Source organism: Spea bombifrons, chromosome 6, assembly GCF_027358695.1.
Source record: "Spea bombifrons isolate aSpeBom1 chromosome 6, aSpeBom1.2.pri, whole genome shotgun sequence".
Taxonomy (NCBI): domain Eukaryota; kingdom Metazoa; phylum Chordata; class Amphibia; order Anura; family Pelobatidae; genus Spea; species Spea bombifrons.
In genome coordinates, this window is record NC_071092.1 from 44,796,139 (window position 1) to 44,814,150 (window position 18,012).

Genomic DNA, 18,012 nt, shown 5'->3' on the forward strand with positions numbered 1-18,012 from the left:
GTCTTGACGCACGTGACCCACCACGGAAAAGTAGAGTAGAAGCTCCTCAACCTCATGGTGCTCATCAGACAATGTAGTTGGCCAACTGTTCCCTACCTTATTCATAGAAAATAATAGTTTTTTACCGCTGTCATTTACATTTATCCTGTAATTCCTGCTTATCACTGGTCTCAAAATGCGTTCTCACTTATTTAATAAGATTTAAGAAGAAGAAACCTTACTACTCTGTGTATGTTTTGCTCTGCATTTTTATATGAGTTCATGCCAGGCATAACCGTGTATTGTTTTAAATATTTTTGGGGGGTATGAATTTAGTTGAAAGTAACTAGTGATGGTGCCACCCGCGCTTGTCTTGTTATGAAGCGAGGCTTAAGAAAGGACACTTTCAGCAACAGATCCACCGCAAACCTCCTGAAGAACCAAGCATGAAACAACACTACGCCAGCCATTATATGATAGCTGCAGGGTCCCTTTACATTTCGTGGTGTCCCCCTTTCAAATGCATATAGGGATTCTGCATTTGGCCCTTTCCCCCAATCCCGAGTGATAAAGGGCCATTGGAACATGGGAGTGATGGGAGTGATAAAGGGCCATTGGAACATGGGAGTGATGGGAGTGATAAAGGGCCATTGGAACACAGGAGTGATGGGAGTGATAAAGGGCCATAGGAACACAGAAGTGATGGGAGTGATAAAGGACCTCTGTACACCTATGAAGATATTCTATTGAAAATCAGGCGTTTCCAGCTACAAAATTAACCCTGTCTGCGCTGGATTTCTGAACCATTTAATTTATTATTCATTTTAATGAATAATTATTTTAATGGTCAAAATCTGTTTTCTTTTTCTCAAAAACAAGGACATTTCTAGGTGACCCCAAACTTTTGAACAGCGGTGGTCTTTTTTCTCCCATTTTGAAGAATGTTTATGGTATTCTTCTTTAGTATGATTGTCCGGGACAGTAAACGGTCTCTTTAATGGTAGTCAGACACACACACACGTGACACGGCTTCATCCCGTTCTGGCTTCCTTTCACATTTCATGTTGTGATCTGCTGTCAAATATTTCTTCCCTCAATCCATATATTTCAAAATAAAAGTACCCACAAAAATTAACTAAACAGAGAAGAACAACGAACGCAAGATGATGGCCGGAATCCGGGACGATCATTCACATGCGCGGGCTTTGGTTCCCGGTCAATGAAAAGAAATAATCGCATTTTTCAAAACATGCAATGACAGCCAACACAAACACTGGGATTAAGCGATAAAGCGTGAAAAAATTGCTACAGTAAATATTTCCTTTCTGTAGCAAAAGAAACTGTTTACCAAGGCATCGAAAACATTTATCTGTTTATTGATTCATTTGGTGTTAGATAATGGCTGCTGTCAGGCGTGAATATATAAGATTAATCGTTTCCTTTACAAGATACCAAACTCTATCGTTCCACTCACACTTGTTTTTTTTTTCTGTTTTTTTGTTACAGACCAGCAGAACTTGCAACGAGGTACGCAAATTTCACTGACGGCGTCTGCAAGCCGGGCTATGCTTCTTCTCTGATGGCTGCCATTTTCCCAAAGTAAGTCATTTTTTACTGTAAAATCTGCAAATACCATCATTAGAAGTAGAATTGGGTGAAAAAGGTTTTGTTTGCCCCTTTCCTCCCTCTTGGATCAATCGTGGAATAACAATCAAGTTTTTGTGATTGTTTAAAACATAGAAACACCGAATTTTGCCAGCAGATCGGCCCCATTCGGCCCCCGTCTAGTCGCCCGTTTCTCCTGCTGTAAAGACTCAAACCTTAATCGTCGTTGGTCTCGTCTTAGATCCAGGAGCCGTATGTCTATCCCATGCATGTTTGCATTAAAATGTTGTAGCATTTAGGTCATGTGACTACCTATAGCGTCAGGACTTCAGGAAGGATCACTTGGGCTTTAAGGTCATTGGGCAGAAATTGCCCCTTTCCATACCCATCGGGGGTCTCCGGAGACGCCGGTTCTCTCTCACTGAAGAATCTTTTTCTTTTTCACCCTTGATCTTATATCTTTGGAAACACGTAAGCTAAACAGGAACGTCCCCTCGGTGAAGGTTTCTTCTCGTCAGAATTAAATAATACCCCGGCAGCGTCTGCTAAACAAAACGATTCTGCGGACACAACCTTTTGCTGTAAATTGCTGGTGGAGTTGCTCATTACGGATTTTTGGGGGGGCTTTAATTAGTTTTGGAGGATAACGCTTTTTTTAAGTACACGCTTCATAACATTAGGATGATGAACCCTTACTAAAGTTGAGTTCTGCGTCACGATTCATGCCGCCTTCTCCTAGAGGTAAAAAAGTCCCTCGCTGCTATAAAATATATCTTTTTCAAAGAAATTAAACCTATGGAAAAGCAAAACGTGGAATGCGACGGTCCCCCTTTAAGCCCTGACTAGCTTTCCTTATGGCGCATCATAAACTGGCGTTTACAATTCATCATTAACTTTCTTCCAATTACACTAATAATGTTACATTTTTAAGCATTTTATCCCCCCTCCACACCTTGAAGTGTGTTTATTGGCATTCTTCAATTACTTCCAGCTTTTAAAGTGTTTTAGCACAAGCCACGACTAGAGGGTTTACTGGAAACGGCGAGCATGTAATTAGAACGTTCCGTCTTACTGCACGCATCATCGCCACCTTTATCTTCATCGACGTTCCGCCATGGCAGGGATTGACACCGTGTCGAAAAAGGCACAAGCGAAAATAATTAACCTTGTGCGTTAAATCACCATCTGCTTCGCGGTTTGTGCCGTCGTGATAAAGTTGTTCGAAGGAAGATAAAGATTAATTGGATTTATTCTGCATACAATGCAATACAAAGTTCATTATCTCACCACGAAATCGGTGTCTGCTACACGCCGTAAAAATAAATAAATAAAAGGAGCAAAAAGTGTTCAGCTGCACAACCTGCTCCATGTGTTTGCATGGAATCTAGAATTATTCAAGATTCCATTACTCTAATGCCAAAATCCTGACGATCAGAAGCCGAACAGGTCTCCATAGCTATTATAAGACTGCATGTCCTCTGATACCTAGAAATGTAGTTTAAACATTGATACAATTACTGCCCAAAACATACATGAAATCCTCAGATGTTGTAGAAAGACCTCGATGAATCATGAAAGTTTTCTAATAGAGTTACGAGGTCACGTGTCATTTTCCATTTTTTAAAATGTGATTCTACTCTGTAGTTAGTAAGATATTACGTGATGATGTCACATTCTAAATACATAAAATATGAGTATTATAAGACGTTAATATGAAGTTGGTTCCCCCTTTGTAGCTCTAACAGCCTCCATTCTTCTGTGAAGGTTTTCCACAAAATTTGCCAGGGTTTCTGTGGGAATTTTCGCCCATTCATCCAGTAGAGCGTCTGTGAGGTCAGGCGCTGATGTTGGACACCTCGCATTCTCTATTCCAGTTCATCCCAAAGGTGTTGGATGGGGTTGCGGTCCGGGCTCTGTGCGGCCGGTCAAGTTCTTCCAGATCTAACTTATCCAACCATGTCTTTATGGGCCTTGCATTGTGTGCTGGGGCACCGAGGGTCTCTGGGCAAAACCCAAGCGTTCCCAGACATACCCTTTGGCGACAGACTGTTTTCTTATAGTATGGTAATTGTATTCACCATAAAAATAAATGCACATTCGTGATGACGAATGTGAAAAAGCCGTATGGCAGAAGCGGTAGAAATGAATGCATACATGGGGTAAACACAGACAAGTGTGGCAGAGGTCAAGGATCAAGTAACATTTGTGGTCTTACAACAGGTAGGAAAACATGCAGACAAACGAATCTGCTGTCAAACCGCATGTTCCTGTGATCAGATTCTATGACGTTTCTTTCCTGTGAGGAAGGCTTGTAACATATTGCACAATGGATAAATTTGTCGTTAGGATTTAAAACACATGTTAACCCAATAAATCATTTCCAAAGGAAACAGTCTATATACTTAAAACGTTTGGACACTTTATAACATAACTTTTCAAATGGTAAGTTCAGTATGATTGATCGCAACCATTCTCTCTGCTAAACTGTTATTTACAGTTAAATAAGGCAAAAGTGGAATAAATACCCCGATACCCCCGGGGAACATTCTTTCAAACTGCACTCTAATTCATAAGATAAGACTCTTTCCTCTTGAAGACACCTAAAATTAACCGGGAAGTGAAAAATTGCCTTCAAGACACATTAAGAGCTGATTTTTATTTATGGGTCTGACAGAACGCTCATGGATTTCAGGAAAGGCATTATTATTGGGGGAAGTATTGTAGTCCCCCAGAGCGGTCAGGCACCACGTATCGGGTACTAACTAGCCGGCTGGGCTTTGACCTTGAAAGATAAAAAAGAAAAAAGCAACGAAATAAAAAGAGATGAATCTCATTTTTGCGGGGGAAATCCCCAAAACATCATCTTTGTATCACTTGGTAGAATACTAATGATTGAGTCGGTGTATCCCTGGAATCTTGATGCTTGAGCTTGCAACAATCTAGCAATCTCTTCTGAAATCATTTTATTTATTCTGTTTTATTTGCCATCTCACTAGCAGAGATCCTCTTTGAGGAGGCGACGTAGAGTACAGCAAAGCATCGTAGGAGGCAAAGTGTTAAAAGTAGCGCAATCTCAGTATGCCCTTTAAATGAACCATTTTGAGAATAACGACTCTAGTTTGAACCTAAAACATCTACTTTTTCCATGGATGGGGATAATCAGAAGCCATAATGCAAGCTTCAGAGCAGGGACTCTATACCTAATGTATGGGACGTCTCTATCTATTATAGTTTTGCCCAGACCCTTTGAATATATGTATTTTAAGGAAGGCTGCGAAAATTGTTGGCGCAATATAAATAAAAGATGACGATGATAATTATTCCTCTGTGTTAATGCAATTCTTGTCCCAGAAATTTTTTTTTTTTAATCTTAGCAGGTTGTCGCAGTCCACATTGTAAATGTTAGGCTTCCTCTGGTTCTTTAGGGTACTTGGCACCCCCCAAAAAAGCTCACCCTTAAGTGCCCCACTCTCTTTCACATCAAGAGACATCACAGTACAAGTTATTATTGTTTTATATAGTGCCATCATATTCCGTAGCGCTGTACAATGGGTGGACAGGTCGTAACATGTAACAAAACAATTTGCAGAAACAGGTGAGGAGGGCCCGGCTCAAAGAGCTTACAATCTAGAAGTAGACCACTTCTTCCTCCAGCATTGTCCAGGAACCGTTGTTTATAGCAGGGCTTGAGTGGTGACCCTGTAAGTCTACTCCTAGAGGGATTCCTCGATGGAAAGACGGGCCCTGGTAGAGTGAGAAGAAACCAAAATGTATCCAAGATTTGTTTAGTAACTTTAGTAACGTTTTCAGCGATGTTCTTCCAACTTTTCTCCTACGCGTACGCCTGATGGCAGCTATACCCTACCGCTTGCCAGCTTTTTATAATGCTTTTAATTTGCCTTTTTATAGATTTAAAAAAAGGCAAATTTAATTACTTTAAATTAGTTTATGGTATGACATCATTTTACAGTTTTAATGTCTCTAGGAAGATGAGGAATAAAGGGAGAGAAGCGGTGAAATAAGATTTTCTGTTAAAGTATTACAGATTATTGTAAATTGCTGCGGCTGGGTGAGAAGGCTGGTGGCAAACGGGAGCGTTATTCACTCGCAGACAAAATGAAAGAGGTTCTGTTTCCTATACATTACGACCTCTGTTCCTTGACCTTGTGTGAAGTGCGGTCTCCCCGATGCCCTGCGAAGATACGGGGGGTTTTCCTGTCTAGTGGCACTTAGTGGTCTCATCTCAGACCTTTAATAGAGATACGTATCAGAGAAACACTGTATGGCCGCCGACCATGTGGCGTGAGAGGTCTCCTATATTCTAAACCAGACAAGTCAAACAAAAGACCGTTTTTCCTCAACACAGCCACGCGTTTCTTCACAATGTGCCTGGGAAAGGAATCCAGACGCGTTGCGTTGGGTCATATCTTTTTGTCACTGGTAGATCATATTCCACAGCTCTGGATGACTCACAATATAATCAGGCAGGATGGTTTAAGGGTTAAAATGCTGCTACGACTTCTGTATTGTAAAAGGGACAGTACTTGGTAAATATTTCAATATTTATTATTAAAAAAAATGTAACTTAGGTAGAAGCTGTAGCCCTGCAGCTGCTGCTGCCCTCCTCCTCCCTGGCTCCGACATTTCAAGCAGCCAATCAGTGGCTTATCGCATCGTCTCCCACGCGTTTGCCCAGCCACAGGTGGAGGTGACGTGCGTTAAGTAGACACTCGCTTAGCTTTTCTCCATCTCTGGTGATCTAGAAGATCATACGGCTGGAAATAAAACTCCCGTTGTGTGGCCGGGGTAGCGGTCACCGTGCAGAGCGTAAAAAATGATCTTGTCTCTCGGGCGCATTTGGCGGTTTAGCTGATCAAAGAGATGAGAGCGGGTCAAAGAGGAGTCCATCAAAGGCGCTGAGGCATGCAGTCAACATCTTAAGGAAGGTAGGAGCGAGGACTCGATGGGGTGAGACATTCCATAGTTATCATGCCTTTAGACCTAAGAGAAGATATGTATTTCTCGAGTATAACCGAATATAATCCTCTTTCCTCCCCTGGGGGCTCCTCTTTTCTAGGAGCTCGGAATGTTTGCTGGGTATGAGGGGATCGCAGGGTTCTACAGCCCTAAAAGTCACGCTAATTCCTTCATTTGTCGCTAAAAAGGCCTACCATGAACTCCGTGTTAGCACCAGAAAATTGCGGATAATGTGCCTCAAAGACCATAGAAACTATAGAAAACAAAGTTAAATGCACAAAAAAAGATATTTTGGAAGAAAAAAAGCAATACATTACAAGTGCTGTGTAACACGACCAAAATGTATTTATTTCATCCGTTGTGTAAGCGATATAAATGCACGGATTGCGTATATTTCAGTAAGGTTTCCAATCCATGACAGGCTCACCAACAAAGAACGTATGGCAATGTACTTTGTACGTACCTTAATATACGTTCTTTACCTGTAAAAGCAGAAGAAAAAGTGGTCGCTTTACAGTATGAGAAGCTGCAGCTCCAGAACTGCAGCTCACCGCCCCTTACAAAGTCCCTTTTCTACATTACTTTTGGCTGTTTGAAGCAGCCAATCAGTGGCAGGAAAGTATTGCTACCTGCGAAAATGTATACATATATCCGTGTCTGGAGACTTTCTGGTTACATTAGGGTAAAAGAGAAACCTTTTGTATCCCCAATAGATTTTGTTACCACGTTACTATTCCACTGTGTTTCTAGCTAAATGGAATAGTAAAAAAAATATATATTTCCTGGTGATGTCGCTTTAAGGTAGATAACACTATGAAGAACTGGTCTTGGATGTATATTTTTTAAAACCCACATTTTCCCCACATGTGCCTGGAAGGAATAAGCAATTTTGATGATTGAGATAGCGTGAAATAGAGCGTGTAATTTCACAAGCTATTGGGACGTTCGGATTGAGCAGAGGATCCATGAACCAGCTGTCTTGGTATGCGTTGTGTAATCTACTTACAGGACCTGTGTATGTGTGTGCGTGTGTGTGTGTGTGTGTGTGTGTGTTCAAATACAGTTTAGCTACAAGCTAGAAACCCCTAGGCACAGAGACAGCGGAGGTCTAAGACTTAAACAATTATTCAAAAGAAGTCAAGAATAGAAGGCACACTCTAATCCATAAATTTACTCGCCCCGGTGCTGATCTTGACCACAATTAGACATCCATGGAAAAAATAGGAGCACTCACAGTACTTCATATTAAAGTACAAAAATATTATTCGTTTCGGTCATATCGACGTTTCGGTCTCCTACACGGAGCCTTCATCAGGACATACCATACATGATAGCCGAGGGGTCCCTTTAAATTTACTCAGTGTTACCTTTGCAAATGCATGGGAGGAATTTTCATATTTTTTTTTAAATGTTTATATATATTCTATATAATATATATATTCTATATAATATATATATGATATATATATATATATATATATATATATATAATATATTATATATGAATCTCTCTTATATCTTATGGATGCCAGTGGATGATCTTTAAGCCAGAACCCTGATGATTTAATGCTACCGCGACCAAGAGACAGTTACAGGCTTTATTAAAAGGCCTGCGACAGGGTAATTTCCTGACAATTTAACAGTTGTTTTCGGCCCGGCTCTCCGTAGAGAAAGAACAGACCGTCGCAGCAATCAGGAGGGTTTCCACTGATGGAAAATTAAAGGAAAATAAATAAGAACCAAATGTGTTTAAAGCGGGTAAAGCAGCATACCGCAAGCAAAGAGATTAATTGATACGAGTGACTTGGGAAGGTCAGAATTTAACCTTCGGTGCAATACAAAGCAGAACCAGTAAATTGAAATTCAATCATACATCATCCCGAGTTACGGTTACAAGAGACGACAGTCTTTCTCAATTAGTTTACAAAGACTCTTAAAGGGGACGACACGCTTTAATGGGATTTGATGATGTTTACAGAATGTATGCAAACTAAGTATCCAATAAGAAGCTGAATCTGGGTGCTCCTTGTTTACTATTGGTCGGCACAATGTGCTAGTTTAAAACACTGATATGTAATAACAGGGTTTTTTTTTCAACTTCAGGTATGTGTGTGAAAAATGGTTTGTATATGACATTTAGTGTACTGGATAACCAATTAATTCTTCAATATTCAAGCTGAATTCAGGAATATTTAAAAAAAATAAAATAAAATGAAGCATCTGTCAAGAAGTCAAGCAACACAAGGACAAGACTGGGAACCGTCTGATTCCGCGAACCGTGAAAGCCTCTGCCTATTAACTTTAGCCTAAAACTTGGGTATCTTCCATTACTGATAGGGTTTCCATAATTAAAACTATTCCAGAACGTTAGTTTGCTACAATTGGGCAAAGTATAGAATTGGATCACGATAAAGAGATTCTCCAGTAAGTCATCTATGCCCATTTACCCCGAGGCCGGAATAAAACTCCCCAGAGCAGCAAGGAATATGAACTCGGTAAAAGCTTCTACTCATCCGTCCGTAGGTCGATCGCACTGTAACTTGGCATCTCATTGTGAAAAATGGGGATCAGGGTTCGGGAGTTCACAGAGGTACCTTTACAAATCTTATTAAAGAAGACCTCTGCGGAATATCCATCATAATCACCCTGCTAATACATGCCAGCGCTGTCCATGGGTTGTGATTAATCTCACCGGGCAATGAGATCCAGACACTGATTCCTTCCCTCTTCAAGAGACGCAGAAATGTAGAATTTGACAGCAGATAAGAACCATGCGTGCATTTAGTCTGCCTTGCTGTAAAAACCTAAAACCTTATTTGGCTCTTGGCCTTGTTTTATTTTCAGGGTAGCCTTATGCCCACCTAAACCTCTGACCCTTTGGTTTTCACCTATAACCTCTTTTCCTCCCTCCTATACTTTGCCCATTCCTTTCATGTATTTAAATGTTTCTTACACATCTCCTCTCGCTCTTCTGTCCTCCAAGCCGGACATATCCAGATCCTAAAACTTTCATCTAACCATTAATCCTGCTTCTCTGACTGTATTATTCTGGAGATGGGGTCTCTCGAAAAATGTACAGGACACTCTAGATGAGTTCTGACCAGAGGCCTGTAAGGTGCTATTAACCCCTTTCCTCTTTATGCTACGTATGCCACTAGCCATACAACCCAGCACGCTGCTTGCTTCTTGTTGCGTTGCCTTCTTATCTTTTAGAAGTCCTCCAGAATAACTTCTCCCAAATCCCTGTCCTCTGTTGTTGCTGACAGCAGATTACCCCTAGTACTGTAATCTACCTCTGGATTTTTATGTCCCAAGTGCATTATTTTACACCAAGACCATAACCATAAGCCGATAACAAACCAGAGCCAGTCTATCGTCGATCTAAACGGTGGCCCCATGGGCTTCTTTAATGGCACATTCAGGGAAGCGTTAAGTTGACCTGACACAATAGACACTCTTAGCAGGATACAAGTTATCAAAGTCTGAAGCACAATACAACGCCATGGATGTTGATATAATATATAATGTTTCTAAATTGTGACGACTTTCCAAAGGTTGTGTGTCAACAGGGGGTCTCCTTTCACTGCCATCTCTAGTAACTTAAATAGATTGCAAGCTTTAAAGACTAATCTGTTCTCTTCGCATGTTACATCTATTATTTCCAAAAACTGGGAATGAGGACATACAAGTATGGTTAATAATAATTATCAAATGCACTTTAACTCCACCCAAATGCATTCCCCCCCCAGCTTAATGCCCTGCAGGAGATGCATTCGGCCGAATGCATCTCCCTGCCCGTTCTCGCCTGCAGGCGGATCCAGCGCTATATGATGTATGATTGGTGCTGCGAAACAATGTGCAGATTTACAATCTTTCTGTGAACGCTGTTTAGGTGATAAAACAGGCCACAATAAAATTGTCTTATAATAGTTATTTCCCTGCTTTACAGGCTCAGGCGCCAGTATCGCTCATATATATATATTTTTTATGCTTTCCTGCAGCGGCTCCATGCCGCTAGCCAAACGTTAAGCCATCTAAACTCAATCTCACGAGAAAGCTCCATCTGCTTCAGTGCGCCCTGCGAGCAAATGACTCGAGGTCTTGTGATCCAGCAAGAAACGCGGACAGAAAGGATACAGATATCCAAATATTAGCATTCCTTGTGGCGTTTATCTGACATTTCTTCTGTATATTGATAAGCATGTGACAGGAAGAGCGCATGTAAATTCCAGATGTGCCGAGCGATCCCGGGCTCTGCTTTCCCAGATGGGGTGACTCAGGCCAGTGGGCTTTCGTAAGGAAATGTTTATGGCAAAAAAAAAAGAAGAAAAATCATATCTTTTATCGCTGTCACTGAAGATGACCTTCTCTGTGGAACATCAACGTGACCGGAGTCAAAAAAAGATACTATTGCTTACGTTCAATTTCAGCACAAAATCCCCATTTACATAATTGGACATATATATGTAAATGGTATGGAGCCCCGGGATTTTATTTTATCGCTCCATTTTATAGCAGGCATGTCGATAATCTCAGCTATTTTTTGTTGGTCGGCGACCAAAATTCTGTATGCTCTCTAAAAACATCAGGAAGACAATACAAGTATCAGGTTTCCCGTTAAACGTTTCTATTTTATCTGTGTTTCTCGGCCGCTTTCTCTAAAACCCAGAACGTCTCAGCAGTTGAGGGCAGAACGTCTCGTCTCGTCTCGGCGAGCTGTTTCTAAAAGGCCACGTTGATTATACTGTGAAATGAACCTCAAAAGAACAGGAATAATGTACATAACAGAGCAAAAGTACATTTTAGCAACGTATTTCAATTTATACATTTTAATAGGAAAATTAAAGTTTCATCAAAGTCTGCCAGCACCTTGGAGAAGGGCGAGACGTGTACATCGACTAATTCTTACCAGTAACCACCTCGCTCCTATTTTTACTGGTTCTTTAAGAGCTCGGGTCACATATGACTGGGGTTTTCTGGGCATGTGCCAAGTATTAAAAGATAATTACATTGTTAAATGTGTTCCCTTGCATCTCTTGTATGCGATTATATATGTGATATATGTTATTATATATGTTGCCTTTATTAAACCACTGAATGGCGGCCGAAAAACTCTTGCCAAACATCTGTGCTAAATAAACCAAAATTACAAGAAGCAAAAAAAAACAAATAAAAGGTGCTATTATTTTTTACCTACTAGGCACTAAAAAGAGCATTAGAAACGCAATTCCTACTAACGCCCTATTCCCAAACCCTTTCCGTAATTAATTCTTGAATACTGTGAAGTTTTGCCCCATTCATGATTATTTAAGGGAATGCTTAATTGTTATGGGGAACAAAAGCAGCCACTGATTGGCTGTGACAGAGAAGCTAAGGATAACAAGAGCATTGCTTTGATTAGTGGAACAGCCCCTTGAATAGTATTTAGTCCACTTGGAGAAGACACGAAGATCCTGGCACATTTGGGTTGGAGATGGGCTGTTGGAGCCACTTTGTATGGGGTGGAAAAAAACAGAAGCAGCTGGTTTCGGTCAATGGATCGTCACCGCGAGCCGCTCTGGGAATGTGGGAAGTCCTCCTTCAGTCCTGTTCTAAAGGGAAAATACCTAGAACTACTATGAACGCATGATAAATTAAATCATGTACCAACAATAAAATATGTGTAAGCTAAACAGTGAACAAAGCTGTTTACTAAACATCGGAATTGGAAGAAGACCCAGAGTTTTGTATAGTTTTTGCTGCTAAATAAGGGTACTCCCTGCTGGATCCACTTTCAGCTGTTTACTTGCCATCTGAATATATAGCATAATTTATCTGCCAAAATAACTGCACAGTGAATGCGGTTTGGCTGTTCTCCAGTATTACAAAGGGGTATATTCACTAAACAGTGAGATCAAGAATGACATCCTACTACAAGGTCCAGACTTTAGTGAGTTTGACCCGTATAACTCATGGTTGTCTCAATACATTAATGGTGGCTTTTTCCTGGATGAACTCGGCTAGTCACGCAAGAAACATGAGTCAAGGGGAACCCTTCATAGCGCAGGGTCCCTGGTCCCATGCCCATTCACCAAATGGCATGTGCCAGCCATACAAACCCAACAAACTGCTGCTAACACCTGCCAAAATAGAAGCCGAAACAGACCCCAAGATGATAACGTGCTCAGTCCAAGCATCGTTGGTCACTTTTTTAAATGGAAACGTTTTAATGAAAATAAGTTTATTATTTATTTATCATCCATTATAGAGACGGTATGTAGTAACATCCTTTTATTGACCATTGAAGGTGTCATAGGCTAGCTGGAGCTTGGAGTTCCATAAGTTAATGTTTCCTTTCATGTACCTCTCTTTATGGGTTTATGTGACTTCAGATGGTGGGTCGTAAATGAGCTGGGATGATATTAAATACCCCACCGGAGGGTATTAGCAATATGGAATCAGCTGGGGCTCCATAAAGATGATGATGATGGGGCTCCATAAAGATGATGTGCCATCCACAGGGTTGTACTGATACGAGATTACGAGGCAAAGCCAACTGCAGGAGAAACATCTTGCGTTGTTGAAACGAGAGACGTCACAGCAACCCCCCGTTCTTTTCTATAAACCCGGACTCGGTGGAATCTTTCGTTCCAGGTGCTACGTTTGAATCACATCCTTGGATCGTCTTTTGTTTTTGTTGCACGTGATGTAAATCCGCTAGTGGCTGGATATAAAGACTTCCTCTTTGCTAACCTAATGTCCCTCGCCGCAAATCTGTTCTTTTCCTCTAGAACCTGTTAAAGCAGAGATAACAGGATTTAGGTAACGTCTCGTTATCTGGAATAAGATGGTTTTTGCTTCCTGTCGTAAAATGGCTCGTTATGTCGGTCCAAGAAAAATGCCCCCCTGATCCTTGTAGTCATTCTGTAATCTGGAATGGCCAGAAGTTGCGTAGGCAGTTTTTGGGAGCCCCGAGCAAAATATGTTTAGTGGGAGCTTTTTTATAATTCGAGTGATTTAATGGTCACTCAAGCTCCCTGGCACTTAACAAAGACTGCATATTAATGTATTTTGTTAGTACTTTAATATGCATTCATTAAACCTGCAAAAAATACAAATAAAATAAAGCGTTTGCTTTCATGAGAAGCTGCAGCTCCAACTCCCCTTGAATCTGCCAAATTTAAAAAAAAGTGTTATTTTTTTTAACTGAAAAATAAACCAAAAACACAGTGACCTCAGTGATGTCATTGTGATATCACTGGTGTACATAATATGTATGAGAGATCCCTAAAGGGATCTATCAATATCTCACTGAGAACAGTGCAAAAACCAAATAAATAATTATAATAAAAAAATAGAAAAGGCCCTTACATCCCATTGCCCTAACCCTACATGTAAAAAGTATAACCCCCCCCTCCATTTACTACCCCCAATCCCCTTAAGCCAGAAGTATTAAAAACACTACTGTATAGGGTACCATGTAAGGGATGTATATGTCTCTAGAACATAAATTATGTATGCGGAATATGTTTTTAATCATGGGAAGTTGCCGAACATTTTATTTTTTTTCATACTAATAATCACAATTATTGTTTTTTTTTCCATGGTTCTATGGTTTTAAATGAATGCCCCATTTATCCTTGAAAAAAAGGATGTATAATTTGGATGGATATATCAAAAATCTAAATGGGGAATCTTCATTAAACCCACATATGGTATAAATGGCAAAAACGTACAGTATTTATGGTTCTAAAAAAAAACCTGGTAGTGAAGGGGTTAAGACACATGAAATCAGAAAAATAATACCCCATTACGGTAAAGAGAGGTTTTCCTCAGCGCCTCAGGGCATAGTCGGTGCTTAGCACAGAATACAGTAGCTTCCGGTGACATAAAAGCGGTGATGATATGGAGGTTAAACCACAAGTTGCAACAAGGTCTCCAAAAAGAAATCCAGCGATCGCTTTGCAGAGGCAATTAACGTGAAACCCGCTGGTTGCCAGTTGGCAAATGCCTAGCTGCTGGGCATACATCACTTCTTACCTCATCGGTAAACGCGTCGGGTCATTTTGTGAACGAGTTGTGTAAAGAAAGGTGCTGTCCCAACTACATCGCTCATTACAACACATCTCTGAGTTCCCAAACCCTTCCCAGACGTGTTTTGTAACTCAAATAAAATTTGCATGCTTCGGATTTTATTTGCTTCAATATCATATGATGCAAAAAGAAGCCACCGATAGATTGTTGGCACCGAACCTGAAACGGTTGACTTTGTGCACTTTTAACTGTAGGAATATCAAAATTCCAGGCTTTCCCCGATAGAAATCCATATGCTCGGTAGACGTTCTGTATATGAAATGTCTCTTTCCATCGAGCGGTATACTGTGTGGGTGTTCAGAACCTGCTTTCATCCATGACTGTCAAACTCCGGTCTCTGCCGTCGTTTTGTCTGTAGGAAATCCACCGTTTGGCTGTAGACGTTCATGCTTAGCTTGTCTCAGTGATAGAAAATCCTAACATGAAAAGAATCAAAGTGCCATTTAACCAAATCAAACAGAAACCGTTCCAGTCAATCAGCCTCGCAGATCGTTGGTGGGAATATCCATGTTATTCGATGGGTGCTTCGCACTCCCACACCAGTGCTAATCCCATTGTATTTGCTCGCTAGCTTGTGATTAAAAGGCCTGACGTAATATTTTATGTAATGATAGCGAAACTAATTTAACCTTAACATCCTGGGTAAACATTACGAGCTTAGGTGTCTCAAGGTAACACAAACACAAGTTCATTGTTGCGTTGGGGAATGGTGGTAGAAGTGGGATACCAGTCAACAAACATTTATAAAGTAAGAATTAGCCAACGAATAATTAATTGTTGCAATGGTAAAAATGGTGGTAGAAGTGGGATATTAGTCAACAAACATTTATAAAGTAAGAATTAGCCAACGAATAATTATTTGTTGTGTTGGTAAGAAGATGGATTTAAGTAAAACAAATAAAAAATTAAAAAAGGAATATGGATCAGGTCTGTGAAGTGTTTGTAGCTGTATCTTTTTTTTTTTGTTAATATGTATAAAACATTAATTTTAATTTAATTTTGTTCATAAAAGAAGGGCAATTTATCAGAAAATTCTGCTAGTTTGATATATTTTCTCATGATATTAAAACCCCTACTTTATGAAATAATTATTGATTAAGTGCCTTTTTTTCCATGTGGCTGAAAAAGAAGCAGAAGTTGTAGAATTGTCACGACTGTAAAAAAAACAAAAAAAAAACTTTTTTGTCCTGAAAAAAAATCTCTGATTTTAATATACAAATATAAAAAGGTAATATAAAAAAAATCATACAATAAAGAATGAAACAGTTTAGCAGCTTTTGTACATTTTCCCAACAACCGATAAAAGATTGCGGGAGATAAATTAGCGGAATTCCGATAGCTTCGTGTTTCACCTTTTGAATATACGAATAATGTTGATGGCGTTACAGTTTTCTGGATCTTTTTTATGCACAATCGTTGCCGTTTGCAGCTTTGGCAGAACGTTGGATTAGAGACACGTTCTTAATATAAATTTATTTTTTATTGAGCCTTCTTCCTGGCAGAGATGCCATAAATTGTGCGATTAGCTTTCATGTGGTACGGCACCGCGTATGTGATTGAGCACACGGTCGGCGGCAGCTAATGTCTTGACAGGCTCATCCCATGACGTAAGCTACCTTGCTTTGCCTCGCGGCCACATAAATGCGGTTTACATTCCTGCGAAAAATAAATCACCCCACTCAGATCCTAACCTGCACATTATATACATTAAATAAACATGAAGATTTACTAAAGCGCTTTGGCCAAAGCACTCAAGCTCACCTGCCATGTCAAGGCACCCCATGGGGGGAGATAAAAAGAACAGGGTTACTTGGTTAGAACAAGGTGGCTGTGCTTCTAGACAACATGTGATAACAGGTATACCAATTCCAATTAACCCTTAATAGGGTATTAGGACACCATTATTGGGTGGGTGCAGTTGAAGGTAGGCATGGGTTACATACACAGCTTCAATGCAACACTTCCCCACCGCTGACCCACGATCCCCACCGCTGACCCACCATCTCCACCGCTGACCCACGATCCCCACCGCTGACCCACGATCCCCACCGCTGACCCACGGTCCCCACCGCTGACCCACGATCCCCACCGCTGACCCACGATCCCCACTGCTGACCCATGATCCCCACCACGATCCCCAGTGGCGAATTGTAGCTGAACTTGGAAGATATTTGCCTCTGCCGAATCAAATTTGCCTTGTTCATCACGTGTCATGTGACACAAAAGCTGGCACTGGTAGGCTGTTGCCATAGAAGTCGAGAGAGCTTCTTAAAAGAATAACACAACGGATCTGCTAAGGTCTATTTGCTCTCCATGCTAGAATAATGTTAATATTTTGTGTAAGCAGATGGTCATTATCTGTTTCGGGCGAGCTCAGAACAATTTGTCTGTGGCCAAAGCTCAGGCCCCCCCCCCAATCTGGAAACCATACATTATGCCCTGCGGCCATCGTTTACATTTCATTTTCTCTTCTAATTACCTGAAAATGGCCACTCTCTGAATCATAGTAATGAAATCATTTGGTTTTGTTTAATTAAGTCGGAATGGTTCCTGAATGGTCCCTAGATTGACCGATGTCGTTTTTAGGTTTTATGAGAAAATGAACAGTAAATGCGCAGTCATAATATTTTCCCAACTAACTGCTTCTCGTTGGCATTTATTCCCAAATACTTTTTATTTTAGGAGCTTTTCTAGGCTTTGAAGGCTTTTTACGATGTGGGTCCTCGGAAATTTTGACGCATTCCGTAAAATTCTGTTACAAAGCAGACTATAAAATTAAACAATACTGTAATGACTCGGATGAAAACAGGATTCTGCAAACTGCCCCAAACTAGAAAGCCTTGGAAAAAAATAGCACTTTCTGTAGCTCTTTCGGGAGACTAATAACAATTAAAGGGTCAATCCACTTTGGGGTCTTTACATTCTCAAATGGAGCCCCTTGTAAATGCGTGGGGGGATTTCCGCAGAGCCCCCCTTTACGTTTACCTCTCTCACCACCCAACCTCCTAGGTTTGCTACATACGCCACCAACCAACTCCGACGCTGGGTCGGGTGAGAGTTCCAAGGGGCAGATCCAATGCGACCCCAATCTCAGTGGTCTTGCTTTCCTCCCACTAATGAGCTGCTTCACGCCGGATCCACTGAGGGTGAGATGTACTGCAGATCTTGAGCCAGACCCGGACTGGGCATCCGCTCGGGGGGGGGGCTGCTGCGGGACACCACCTCTTACCGGCCCTATCCGCCTCGCCAGCTGCAGGTCGGGGGCACAGCGTGCGGCCCACCGCTGGATATGCCTGGTTGCACGCTACAACCTATGTATCCTTCATTGGTAAGGCTGCTGGGGCACTAGAGTGTCCCTTTAAAGACTCCAATGATCAA

At 41.0% G+C, this 18,012-nt stretch overlaps 1 protein-coding gene across 6 annotated transcripts in view; it reads left to right on the forward strand.

Moving 5' to 3' along the window:
- Window positions 1-18,012, forward strand: part of ST3GAL3 (ST3 beta-galactoside alpha-2,3-sialyltransferase 3) — a 109,452-nt gene that overhangs the window by 68,663 nt on the left and 22,777 nt on the right. For all 6 annotated transcript variants that reach the window (XM_053468810.1, XM_053468807.1, XM_053468811.1 and 3 more), the window contains one exon: window positions 1,486-1,578. In XM_053468810.1, coding sequence (XP_053324785.1) covers window positions 1,486-1,578 — 93 coding nt within the window. The remainder of the gene's footprint in view (window positions 1-1,485; window positions 1,579-18,012) is intronic.